This window comes from Varanus komodoensis, unplaced genomic scaffold (assembly GCF_004798865.1).
Source record: "Varanus komodoensis strain SLA01 unplaced genomic scaffold, ASM479886v1 scaffold33, whole genome shotgun sequence".
In the NCBI taxonomy this organism is placed as follows: Eukaryota; Metazoa; Chordata; class Lepidosauria; order Squamata; family Varanidae; genus Varanus; species Varanus komodoensis.
This window is the reverse complement of record NW_025335817.1, coordinates 6,921,261-6,934,858: the sequence shown is the minus strand read 5'-3', so window position 1 is coordinate 6,934,858 and position 13,598 is coordinate 6,921,261. Positions and strand designations below refer to the sequence as shown.

The 13,598-nt window shown below is 43.8% G+C and overlaps 1 protein-coding gene across 1 annotated transcript in view; it reads left to right on the top strand.

Moving 5' to 3' along the window:
- FBN1 (fibrillin 1) overlaps positions 1–13,598 on the top strand; it is a 207,410-nt gene that overhangs the window by 97,585 nt on the left and 96,227 nt on the right. Inside the window, exons 11-14 of the mRNA XM_044438822.1 lie at positions 1,696–1,848; positions 2,528–2,647; positions 6,333–6,458; positions 10,093–10,215. Of these exons, the coding sequence (XP_044294757.1) occupies positions 1,696–1,848; positions 2,528–2,647; positions 6,333–6,458; positions 10,093–10,215 (522 nt within the window). The remainder of the gene's footprint in view (positions 1–1,695; positions 1,849–2,527; positions 2,648–6,332; positions 6,459–10,092; positions 10,216–13,598) is intronic.

The window sequence follows — 13,598 nt, the reverse complement described above, 5'->3', positions numbered from 1 at the left end:
GGACCGCCCTGGCATTGAGCAGCAGCACCGTCAGGCCCGAGGGGCGGTTGACAAGACTACCTGGAACCCTCTGGCTGGGGGCAGAACCAGAAGGAGGGACAGCTGTCAGCCATCTGTCCCTCCTTCTTCTACGTGGACACATTAAGCCCCCACCGCTGTAAAGTCCATTGCCCGTGACCACCCCAATGGCAGCGCCCATGCACTCCTCAGGAAACTCAACCATCGACATGGCCAGGGACGACTCCATAAAAACAAATTAAAATACAATAAAACTTTAAAACAGTAAAAAACTCCCCATCTACCCCCCCCAATACAAAATTCAAAATTCCACCCACCGACCTAGCCACCCGCCAGCCCAGCCCCACACGGCCACGAACGGTCACAAACAGCGGCGACCGCCCTTTGGCCGTCGCCCAGCGGGTTAAGCCGGCGCCCGCCTGCACGCCCCGCCCCGATCCGGCGTTGCTCTCACCAACGCCGGCGGGGTGGGGGGCAGAGAGGGGCGCGGAAACCCGCCCAGTGGCGAGTTGGCGGCACCCTCCTCCGCACCATCGACGGCGGCCCTGGCGTGGCCCTGGCGTCCTCCGTGCCCGGGGTGGCCCAGCGGTGGCCGCGTCAGCGGCATCAGCTGGCCCCCGGCTCGGCGGTGTGCCTCAGGTCCGGCGGCAGTGGTGGCGGTGCGGTGCAGCAGGTGTTCCGGGGAGGGAGGGGGAGGGAGCCCCAAACCAGTTTAGGAATATTGTTAAGTATCCTCACCTAATCTTACAGAGCCAGAGGGATGATGCCTGGGGAGATATCCTAACTGAGCCAGGGTAGAAGCTTTGGGGTAACAAATATTGCTGAGTGGCTCTAGGGTTGTGAGATCCATGATGCGTTGCACACACCTGCATCAGGTGATGGCATCTGGTGTTGCAGAGAAATCCTTTGCCATGAGGTGATGATGAGAACTAGTGGTGAAAAGAGCAGGGGAATGACTTGACCAGAGCAGAATCAAGTCTGTGATACATTAGCTAAGGGTACAGTCTAATTCCAACAGCTGAGAAGCAGGGATTTAAATTAAAATGGCTACACTTGGAACTAAGCAGCAGCTCCCCACTCCCCCAACAACCCTGGCTGACTTTGCTTCCTTAGAAACACAGTGTGAGGTTCCCAGGACTTTTACCCTTTCCCTGTGGAGCTGGAAATGGCCCACCGCCATGCGTTGAGTTCGTGCTGGCAGGGCAAGCCACACGGAGGGCTGTGCGGGTCCCACCCACTTGCTCGATTGTTAAATGGGCTTGTTGCTGAGCGTAGGAGGTCCCCAGGAGTGGAAACGTGCAGCAAGACCACTTGAGAGGGAGAACTAGGTGGGCAGTGTGCAAGATACGCGGGTTTTTACCACCCATTTCAAGTAATTGGCACCTTAGAAGGCATCTCTTGGTGAGTGAGAGTTGAATCTTTATTACTTAGACTGTCAGTCTCTCCTGAGGTTTCAGGGGCAGCTGCAGACTGCTCTGAGTTTGTTGATTTTAATACCTAGCTTTGTTGATCCTTGTTTCCCTCTTCACACTTTATTTTAATGATGGATGGATTTTGTTAGTGATGGATAATGATTTGATGATGAGAGGCAGCTCCTGAATGTTTAGAATAAATAAATAACAAACACAGATACAGTTTAGCAGGTGTTAAAGGTTCTCTTTTAAACGTTGGTTCCAGGTATCGTATCAGTTAACGTCACACGACCTCAAGTGAACTTCTGCCAGCTGTACCAGAATCTCTGCATTAATGGACGCTGTGTCCCAACCCCTGGGAGTTATCGCTGTGAATGCAGGAAAGGATTTGAACTGGACCTCAGAGGGGAATGCATTGGTATGTGTGTGTGTGTTTTTTTTTCTTACCATAAGTTTAAAAGCATCAGCTTTCCGAAATACTTTTTCCATAAAAGGTTGCTTCTTCCTGTTTTAATTCTTTAAAAACCCTATTGACCAGTTAAGATACTTTAAAATGAAAAATACTAGCAATGTTCCTGCATCTCAGCACAGCAATAGTTTTCCATCTCTTCCTCCCTTGGCCTCATTTCAGAAGTGTTTTAGCATTGACAGTAACGGGAGAGTCTTCTCCATTTCAGTCCCCTGTTGTTTAGTGCCAGAAACTGAAATTTGAAAATGCTGTAGTCAGAAATTGACTGAACCTGGGGTTGAAGAAGTTTGCATTTAAGAAAAGAATCTTGTCAAGGCATGATTTGGAGGATAAGTTCAAAAAACGTAATTTTAATTTATCTAGGGGAAAATCCTGTAGCATACATTCCAGATCTGGAATATAGACTTTTCCAGCAAGAATGGTGCATAGCATAGAATTAACATTGGTGAAAGGTAACCGGCAGGAGAGAGAGGTTTCCTAAAGTTTGAGCACTAAATAATACAGTTCTTTTTTTACTGATTCAAGGAAAGGATGCTTGGCATATGTAAAACAAACTACTGAAATAAAAATGTAGGTTGGAGCCCTTGCTGAGCAAAAGCCTCCTAAAAGTGCTTCCTGTATCTTTCAGACATTGATGAGTGTGAGCGGAATCCCTGTATCGGCGGAGACTGTGTAAACACACAAGGATCTTACATATGCCAGTGCCGACCTGGATATCAGAGCACCTTGATGAGGACTGAATGCCGAGGTAGAGTCCCATTCCATATAAGTACACAAACTATCATAGAGATACTAAGATCAGAAATATGTCCTATTCTTTGATGAAGTCATTTGGACCTTTTTCTTAATTTCTGGTAGATGCTATTTTTCAAGTATATAGTTCCCAGAATGTCATACAACAATAATAAAACTCAAGCTAGCAAGAGGTAACGGTTGCTTTGGGCTTATATTACATTGTAAAGCATGAAGAAATGTATTAAATGAATAAACAGAATGACCAAGGAAGAAAAAAGCACCGATGCAATTCATCTTGGAAGAGAACTCTGCAAGGTGGAAGACACCACTGCGAAGGCCCTACTTAGAACTGAGGGCAAAATTGCCCCCACCCAGTAGTGAAATCTTTTTGGGGCCCCTTGTTATAGGTACGGGAGAAGATGTTATCTCAAATGACCTAGAGTCAGGATGGAGAGTGTGTGACCATCCATATGATGCTGGATTCCAGTGTCCTTCAGTCCTAGCTAGCATGGCTGTTGATCAAATTCCAGTGGCATTCTTGGAGAATTGGTATTATTGGTTGTTTCTTCTGTAGCCTCAGACAAAAATGGCCTACTGAATCCTGAGCTACTTAGTTTGTGGACTGTCTTCAGAGGCAGACCCATGTGGGGAACATCAAAGGTGGCCCCATGTGGAGAGTATTACGGTTGTCAGGTCAAGAAAGGGGTACAGATTGCGCACCAACCAATGCTAATAAAATGTAATCTTCCCACCCCAAATTCTTGGATAATATCTCCCAAAAGTTTTATATAGATGTTAGAGGGTGGATTGAACAGACTTTTCCAGAGGTCCATGGTGTATTAACGGTCCCATCACCACTTTGTGGAATCTGTTTGTAAAACTGGAACAGTCCCACTACAAAGCAGCACCTCCCTCCCCTGTGCTCCTAATTCCTGTGGGTATTCCATGATGTGTAAACCAGTGAAGACATTGATGGGGCCACACTCCCCCTGCCTCTCTTCTGACAAAAATTGGTCACCAGTGTTGCAAATTGTCTGAACCCAAGATGGAAATGGTTCCAGAACATGTATTTCATCCTGGAGATCAGTGTCATTCATCACCTTGCGTAGGAAGGAAAGTTAGAAGCTGGTCTGTAATGGTTCAGATCAAAAGCTTCCAGGGAATGAGGATTTATCACAACCTTCTTCAATACAAATGGAGAGTTGCCTTCATTTAGGCCACCAATATATGGCACTTAGGACATTTGGATCATCATGTCTTTGAAATCAAGAGCAGGGATACCTTCTTTATCCCAGAACTCTTGTGCCATAAATGGAAAAGAAAATCAAATATGGATGGAAAATACTGGATCATTTTATGTCATGTATGTGGCTGGAGAATTAAGGGTGGCCATGCAGTAAAACTATGTTTGAAGTCAACATGGAGCTATTCAATTCTGTTGACTTTCTCTGTGAAGCTTGAAGATGTAATTAGGGGTATTATATGTTGGTTAAAAATATAATAAGGACAATGCAGAAGGAAAGCACAGATCTAGAAATCTCCACAGGATTAAGGAGCTCTGAAAAAGAAACAAAGAATTAAAAGACAAAGCCTAGAGAAAACAAGACTAAGCCGTACTGGCTGCAAGTGAAAAAGAGAGGCTCAACAAAGGCCCGCCCTTTTGCCAAAAAGCCTCAAAAAACAAAACCACTGGAGTCAGATTATTTGTTGTATGCAAAGAACAGCAGATGTACAAGTACTCCAGTGGAATATTTAGACGATGGGCCAAAAGTATACAAAGAACTACCTCAGATTTAACTGGAAGGTCATCGGAAGAAAGAAAAAGTTGGGAGTCGGACTGAGCATCAGCTCCTGTCTTTGGATATCTACCTCCTACATGTTGCATCTCCTAAGAATGGCTTCTGGACATTTAGTGCTCCCTTTCTATAATATATATTGGAATTAACTTTGAGTCCCGGGGCCTTTGTTGGTGTACCTGCTCCATCACTGAGATACTGGTGGTGGTAGCCAATGACATAGGGCACAAGAAGGTTGTACTATAGATGGTAGAAGTGGCGGAAAGCTCAACCCAGGGCTGTTGTTTTTGCTGATAGTTCTGTGCAGTGTGTCATCTCCCTGCCCCCATTGCTTTCTCAGCTTCTTGTGGTCGTTGACTAGCAGATTTGGTGGACAAAATGACTTTCATACCTTGCAAATGTTTTTACCTGAGAAGGAATTTCTCTTACTTCTGGTAGTTTCTTTGACTTTTTTGAAAGCTCAGAAAGCTGGTGTGAGACTCCTAGTACAACACTTTCAACTTGGTTAAATCTTTGTTCATGCGCTCATGAATTCCTAAAGCAGTGTTTGAAGTTACGGTGGCTGCTAAATTTGAATTATGGCAGAGAAGGCAGAAAGCTTACCTTCTACCAGATGCTGTTGTGGAATAGGCATGTTTTGTATAATCAATCTGAAGATAAAAAATGCTTTTCAGAACTGATGTAAAAAATCCTTTGCAGCTTTGTTTAATTCAGGGATGGCAATGCATGACCCCTCCAGTTTTTGTTGGTCCGCAGCTCTGATCATCACTTGGCATTGATTACACTGATGCAATCCTGCATCATCTGGAGAGCGACACTTTCCCCACTATTGTTAATGCCTCGCATCACTACAATAAGCATACGTTTAATCAAAATGTGCTCAGGGAGAGCACAGGTGGGGAAGTTGGTGCTCGCCATACTTTCCTGCACTCCAGCTTCTGTTAGTCCCAGCCAGCATGGGCAGGGATCAGTGAGGATGAAATTTGCGGTCCAACAACATCTGGAAATATCAAATTAAATGCTATTCATTCTTCTTTTTAAAGTTAAAAATGTGGATCTTTTTTCTTTTAAACTACAAAATTTCTGTGGAGGTGACTTTTTTGTTTTTCTTTTCGTGAGGTAATGGGCACTAACCAATCAGGGCCTTCCATCATTTCATCCCTTTTTGTTCAGAGGTGCCGGGGAAGGAAGATATGCTTGGATCAGCGATTGTCCCACTGCTTTAAAACTATTATATCTATTGTCGTCCTTCAAATAGAGTTTGGTGACCTCTTTGGTATTATTTGCTCAAAAGTTATGGTATGGCAAAATTTTCCCACCCAAAGCTTTACGAGCAAATCTGGACAGAAATTGGGCTTGTTATCTTCATTTTGTGCTGTCTTTTCAGCAACCCAGTGGTGGCAATTATCAGAAATCTTGTGAATGCCTAGTCTGTATCGTTGGGTTATTGTGAGCGTGCCCCTCATGTAAGCCCCACTCTGAGCTCCTTGCGGAAAAAGAGTGCAGCACAAACGTGACGGGTTGACTAGTTCAACATGAGCCAGAGATGCTTCTTGTCCACCAGACTGACAGATACTTAGGTGCTAAGGGCTGACACTTCGGAGAAGCACCAGCAATGGCTTCCAGTGGGATACTTCAGTTCCCTGATGGCACTAGCAGATACGGCAGTGAGAACAATCCATCCCTAACTGGATCGCGAGGCCTGGTTTCCACCAAAAGCGCAACACAGCCAGAGTCAAACCCTTTAAAGCCCTGTTGGTTTCAATGGGAAATTTTAGTCTCCCCCATGTAAATGAGAGGAACTTACATGCTCCGCTTTGGTTGGATTGCATTTATGGTTTGCAAACAATGCAGTGCTAGCCATGATGGCTGGGCTTACACTGCCATTCTTTTTTCTTCCAGATATTGATGAATGCTTGCAGAATGGCCGGATATGTAACAACGGGCGGTGCATAAACACAGATGGCAGTTTTCACTGTGTTTGCAATGCTGGATTTCACGTGACAGCTGATGGGAAGAACTGCGAAGGTCAGGGTCGCCTAATCCCTTTTGGGTGCTTTCTCCTCCACCTGTGGATCTGCCTGGGTTGCCCCTCTGTCTGACTGCTGGCCGAGAACACAGCTTAAGAATAAGCGCTGTGCAGTTATCCTTCCAAATTCCACTCCGAACAGTGTCCCTGTATCTCCTCGCCAGTATTAGGTGATGGTTTTCCGACATTTTCCCAACAGATGAAAAGGTATGGAGGTGCTCTCAAGTCATAGGCAGGAAATAACCGTCTGAACTGCCACCTGTGAATCAGCAAGGGCAGGCGTCCTCTCCAGGTTGCTCCGATCAATGAACCAAATGGATCTGGAAGGTGTTCTCTGGGTCAGGAAGTAGCACCCAGGCCTGTTGGGCTAGAGCAGGTTCCCTGTAGGAACGGCTTTCTACGCTTCCTTCCTGCAACCGTTGCTCTAGTCTCTCCTCTTCGGCTGCTTTGGCCATGCAGGGGCTCGATCCCCACTTGACCGGAGTAACACCTCCGTGGGCTTGAGCCATGGCAGTCACAGGTCCCATTGGGGGCAGGTCAGTAGCCTTGTGTGGCCCTTTCCGGGAGAACTAGTCTGAGGCCTGCAAGACAAATTGCACGTGTCTCCATCATATTACAGACAGCTTGTATTATGGGAAGGGTTTGCTTATTTAATTTCTACATCACAACATATCGGACAAATTAGGGCTCTCTGGGCAGTGTGCATTTCGTAAAAAAAATTGTAATTGCAACTGTAAAACTTGCCCAGGGAGCCTTACAGCTAATGGGGCAGGGTAACAGTCCAATGAACAAACACATGTATAAAATCAAAAATAAAATATAGTCCATAAAATACAACCAAATTACAATAAGAATAGATATAGCAGGTTAAAAATCAATTGAAAGTTCATAAAATGTTCACAATGTAAAAATAGAAACGATAGCAATTTAATTATGAATATACCTAGAACAGTCTCAGAATGGTTGTTCCCAAGAAGGGCTGTTTTAGTTGCATGCAGCATCTTGAACTGCTGGTTTTATTGTGTAATTAGCATGCCTGGTGGGAACTTATTGCAACATATCCTGACCCTTAAAGATGTGTCTCTCTTTCAGGAAATGTAAACATAATTTGATGTATACTCACCGCCTAGTCCTTTAGCCTTTACCAGAAAAAAAAAATGAAAAAGAAACTTTCTTTTATCCTATTTCCCAAGGTTCTTTGGAGGGTTTCCAATGATCTGCTTGTACATTAAAAAGAATTCCAAGCACTGCTCTTAGAAACATTTTTTGGCAGAAAATTATCTAAGTGATTCAGCTCAAAGATTTAATGCCAACATTCCTATTCAGGATAGATGCACATTAAAAAAAATGGTACAATTTTTGTCTGAATTGTAATGTAAGTGAAAAGTAAACACACCCTGTCTAGAGGAATACTTTCAATCCAAGATAGCTGCAATATTAAGGAAAATGTAGTTCGGAATGCAGCCGTAATGTCACTGTGCTAAATGCTAAATAATAATCCTGAGCAGAGATAAATCTTTCAGGAATCCTTATTTTGTCTTCCTTTTGTGGGAGATTGGTTAAAAGTTCAGACTACTTGGTATCAAATCTATATATCTGTATCACAAAGGTATATATCTGGAAAACCATTTTAACCTTCATTCCAACATCTTCCCCACCCCACTAAGTCCCGTAGATGAGCAATAATAAGAGCCAGTGCGATACAGAAGACACTCTGCTAAAACATTTTTCATTACATTAAGAATGCTGCCAGAATGTCTGTGAACATATTGAATTGCATCGGCCTCTGAAGTAATTCCCTCTGTTACACCATAATGGCTGAATTTCCATGCTCAGTCTCAGCTGTAGGCCTGAGTAGACATACATTGCAGAACTGAAAACCATTCACGTCGGGTGCCCATGGCTGTGCATGGCTCTCCTGTTTGCTATTTTAAAATCCAAATAAAAAGATAAATTCTATGCAAACAAATATAGAATTCACTCCACTGAATCCAGGGCGAGTTTATTCTAAGTGAGGCTCTGGAAGGCTGGCCATGCATCTTGTACGAAAATTGCCTTTACTTAGTTGTGCAATGCTTCTCCCTCTCCGTGTGGGCAACTTGAATAACTCTAGTGCTCAGATTCAGGCTTATGTGTTCTGGTTTCCCAAGGTTGCACCCAAATAAAAATAGTGCTTTAGGGGCCAAACGTACCCCTAGATTAAGGAATAAAACACTCTGGGTCTGCTCCCCTCCCTCACCCAAGGATGCTTGATTTCAGTGGCGTCATTCGGACAAAGGACCCCTTTTTGTCTGTTGTTGTTGTTATTGTTAAAACATTGGGAGACAGGAACTGCAAGCGCTCAGCAATCTGTAACTGGAGCTGGATGACTCCCCCGGCTTTATAGCCATCCGTGGGAGGGTGAGATATCTGAGAATCACCAATAGAAAGCCATAAAAATACATTCTCTGAACACAGAGATCATGTCTGTCACAGGAACGAGCCATCGACCAATCCTGCCCTTCACATATTTGTCTGGGACTTTAGAATCCCTCTAGACAGCTAATTGTCATTACAGTGCTAATGCCCTTCACAAATATCAGACTGAGGCAATGAGTTCTGTTAGTTACCAGTGCAATGAGGAGCTTCCTTTTGCTGGTCGAAACCTGCTCTCTCTTTCAGCGCATACATAAATATTGCTGCACAGTATTAACTCTGGATATATTAGCAGGGAGAATCTGTTACCCGTGTTCCAGCTTGTTTTGTAACGGGAGATCCCCAGCTAAGGAAGTGATGCAGGACGTCCAGCCCTTTGGATGCACACACATGTACTTGCAAACATACACCACACAGTTTTCCTGAACTAACTGTCACTGCTTCTGCTGTTATTCACTCTACGGGGCTGGGAATATAGGCAGAACCTCTTTGTGCCCAAAGACCAAGCTCTGCTTTAGAGAAACTCGCAGAGGCTACATTCCAGGGGTAAGCGGGGACAAAAAGCAAAGAAATAAAAGGATAATTTCTCTTAAAGCTTTTACTTGCAGCAGCTAAGCCTTGAGAGAAGCATTTTAGTCCTTTAGAGGGGGAGAAATCTGTGCAAAAGCTGGGAAACCATCACACATGATAAGTGGGTGGGACCAGGGGAAGAGGGTGTGGCCTTCTAGGGAAGCCTTGGAGGGCTTCGTTTGGCCCCTGGGCCTGAGGTTCTGCACTCTGCCTTACATGGACACAGTAATTGCAGTAACGACCTGGGAAAGAGAATAAAGATCTCCAGGCCATGAGTGCTTTCTCAGTCAAATTAGTGGTCTGACTTAAGTCTTCATTGCTGCATTTAGTAAATACCCACCCACCCCATTGATCTTTTAACATAAAATTTGGCCCTACAAAGCATACATTTTTCTGTTAAGCATATTTATTCCCAGCCAGCCAGCTCTGAATCTGAAGAGGCTTTCTCCTGGCTAGGCAGGGAGAGGTTGGGCAGGCCTCATGATGGGAGGAAAGGCACCCACAGTCCCCTGCCCGGCTGTGTTGGTGCCAAAAGAACAGGAGGACTGTTCAGATTCAGGGTTGGTAATCCTCCGTTGAGGCAAAGTAGAATAATTTTTTGCTGTGCTATAATGCTGAATGCATTTCCGTTTTTAAACCATTTTGTAGATATGGATGAATGCAGCATACGGAATATGTGCTTGAATGGCATGTGCATCAATGAAGATGGAAGTTTTAAGTGCATTTGCAAACCTGGTTTCCAGCTGGCTTCAGATGGACGTTACTGCCGAGGTGAGCATTCTTCTGCAAATTATTGGAATTTATTAAATATTTGTGAGCAGGCACATGATGCCAAGATGTAAAAACGTTATGTGTTCGCATATTCAAGGTAGTTTTGTGCAGTGGTAATTTGCTTGTTACTACTTTCCTACCTATATTTACCATATAGGTGAATTACTTTAGTCCACATATGTACTTCATATCAGTCCATAGGACCTGACATCTGACCAGTGCCTTCCCTCTAGTTCATATACTTGACTTCCCACAATTTCAGGGAAGTCCTGGGAGGAAGGACACCTACTTCTCCAGGATGTTTTTGGTGCTTATGCATTACGGTGTCCAACAGGTGGCAGGGAAGGGATCCAATGGAAGGTGATTGCACGGGACAATTTGCTGTGCAAGGAACCTCCTTACTTGTGCATGTATTTTGTCTAGAACAATGTATGCATGCACAATTTGCCTTGTCTTTCATGGCTCCATCCCCCTTTCCATTATACTGCTGTGATTCCATATATGATTTCATCATGGCTCATCATCATGCAGTTGTACTTTAATGAAGCATAACAAAAATACGAGTTCTGATCAGATTTTGCCTCATGTTTCTTTTTGTGTGGTGTTTTACACCATACACACAGTCGCATCAAGACTGCTTTCTTACAGTGATTCATCAGTGCTACATAGGCATAAAAAACATAAAAGGGGAAGGATGCAAATGAACTAAAGGCCTGGCAAACCACAGCCAATTGTGCATGCTCCAATTCTGGAAATCATTTGAGAGTTGTTTCTGGTTAACCTGGGCAGGGTGAACCCATCACTCAGTAAAGAACATGAGAAATCCAGTCACCCGTAATAGCGCATTCCAATTCCCTCTCTGTCCACATATATAAAACCATTGCACCAAAGAGAAGATTTGTCTCAAATTTTCTCTCTGCTGCACCGACTCTCCACAAGCAGGAATAATTCAAACATGATTATCCCCAATTTGCATTCTGAAGTCATATGAGTCAAGAAGAGCCGTGGGAGAACTCAACTACATATAGAAAAACAAGCCTCAAAAGCCAGAGCTGCTTAATGACCCCTTAATAAGGTTTAGTCCCAGGTGCGTTTTGTTGCATGTAAGAATTGTGTGGGGGGGGGGGGTGTAAAATGATTGGTTCCATGAATCAGCTGGGGGTTTTGCTTGCTTCAGAGATTTTTCTAGCTCTAAACAACTTGGCTTATAAAGAAAATTGACAGCTTAAATTAGATTAGAAAGTAGTTCAGCATTGCTGACCCAGTAGGTCTGATGCTGTTGATGATTGATGATTTTTAGTTTATTTTTGTTAGTTAGTAGAAAAATAACAATAAAACTTATTTTTTAAAAAAAGCATTGCTCCACATTGGATTAGACAACCAGTAGATAAAAGCTATATTATGGTATTACACTGTACTGTCCTTCTTGACCCATAAGGAATGGAGTTTAATAATTCTAAATCACCATGTTTTATTAGACTTTGTTAGTACAAACCAGAAATAGAACCAAGAAGTAAACAAGCACTGAGCCAAATTATATACTGATTTTCTTCAGAAATTACAAATCTTTTAGCTCCAGGGATCAAGGCAACAATAGAAAGCTTTGTTGATGATATGACATATTTGAAATAATCCAAGGATGCTTGCTTAAATCACCCTTGACATTTCATTCCCCCCAAAGTAGAAAGGAACAAAAAAGCTCTTTTGACAGCCCACTTCTCAAAAGTGTAATTAGGGTTGCAATCCCTGGTATGCCTACCTGGGAGCAAGTCCCAGTGAAAACAGTCGGGCATGCTCAGAATTGCATTTCCTGGCCAAAGTACTCTGCACACTTACGCAAGAGTATCAGTCTCACTGAACTCCGTAAGACTCGCTTCTGAATAGGCTTGCATTGTAAACCTCACGTAACGCAAGAAAGCATCAGAGTCATCACGCACAGGGTGGCACTCCAGCTCAAGGAGGAATTTTAGCCACATGGCCTCTGGCATTTGGCAGTGCATAACGAAACAGGATCTGCATCTAGATTTTAATATCAAGCATTTCTGATAAATGCATATAATGATGTTTATTGCTGTTTTTAACCCTGTGAGGGTGCAATCCCATGCACGTTTAGACAGGGAAAAGATCCTGCAACCCACAGTGTTCTCCAACTGGCCTTGCTCAGCACCCATTGGATGTGCCCACCCAGTTCTCACCAACCATGCAGTGTGTTGGCTGGAGAATGCTGAGCGTTGTAGATCGTTCTCTGCCTCAACTTGCACAGGATGGCCAGCTAAGCCTGTTGATATTGTTATAAAATATTGTAATAATAGTGACATTGTCGTGCGTGCGCACGCGCTCGTGCAACCCCCGTAGCTACATTGACTCAGTTTGCACAGTCACTACTGCCCAACATGGCTGCCTGTAAGATTCTGGTCCCAGAATCAAGGATTCTGGTCCCAATTCAAGGTGCTGGTTTTAACTTACAAAGCCTTACATGGCTTGGGAGCCCAAGACCTGTCAGAGTAGCTTTCCCAGGCATGAGCTACTTTGACACTATGCTCAACCTCTGGGACCTTCCTTGGAGTGCCAACGCTGGGGGGGGGCAAGGGGAGGAGCTTCTCTGTGGTGCCCCCCCCCATGGAACACCCTCCCCACTGCTGCCTTTCTGGTACCAAATTTTGGTGGCAGGTTAAGATGGCTCCCTTCTCCAAAGCCTTTGAAGATTTACTTGGGCACCCAGAGGCTTGAAGTTTTGCAGAGCCGTTTTTTTCTGCTTTTATGATATTTTATTGTCTTTTTGATTAACTTTTGTAAACCATCCCAAGAGCAATAATAATCATCAGAGTGAGCTGCCAGTGAATTCTGGCTCTCTAAAAAAATAAGTGTATTACTCTTTGTGTTGTCTGAAAACACTTCTTGTTTAGCGAATGGTTTGTTGTTGGGTTGTTGGAGAGTTGTTGAACCTCTCATAATCCACAGTGCCCAGGTCTGCATGACCCAACAAGTTTAAATATCCAAAATGGCGGCCTAGCTCATCATTACTTAAATGACCACGGGAGCTGTTTAATTCTATAAGCCAGCACAGTAACTCTATGAGCTATACAATATTATTATCCCCACATTTGTTAGGGGGTGGACTGCAGTGTCCAAGCTGCCTTGGCTGAGGGGGAATTTAAATTGGAGACTTCCCACTGGATAGCTGGCTCTTTACAACAGTCCAGGGGCCTTATAAAGATGGTATCCAATTGCTCCGAAGAACATATATTAAAAGATACTAAAAGGAAAAAAATGGCAGAAGCATGTGTTGCTCCACTAGAATAAATGGCAAAATAACTTTATTGGGATCAATCAGTGTATGCAATGTAGAAAGAACTGAGGTTCTTTTTGAGCAACTTTGCTGT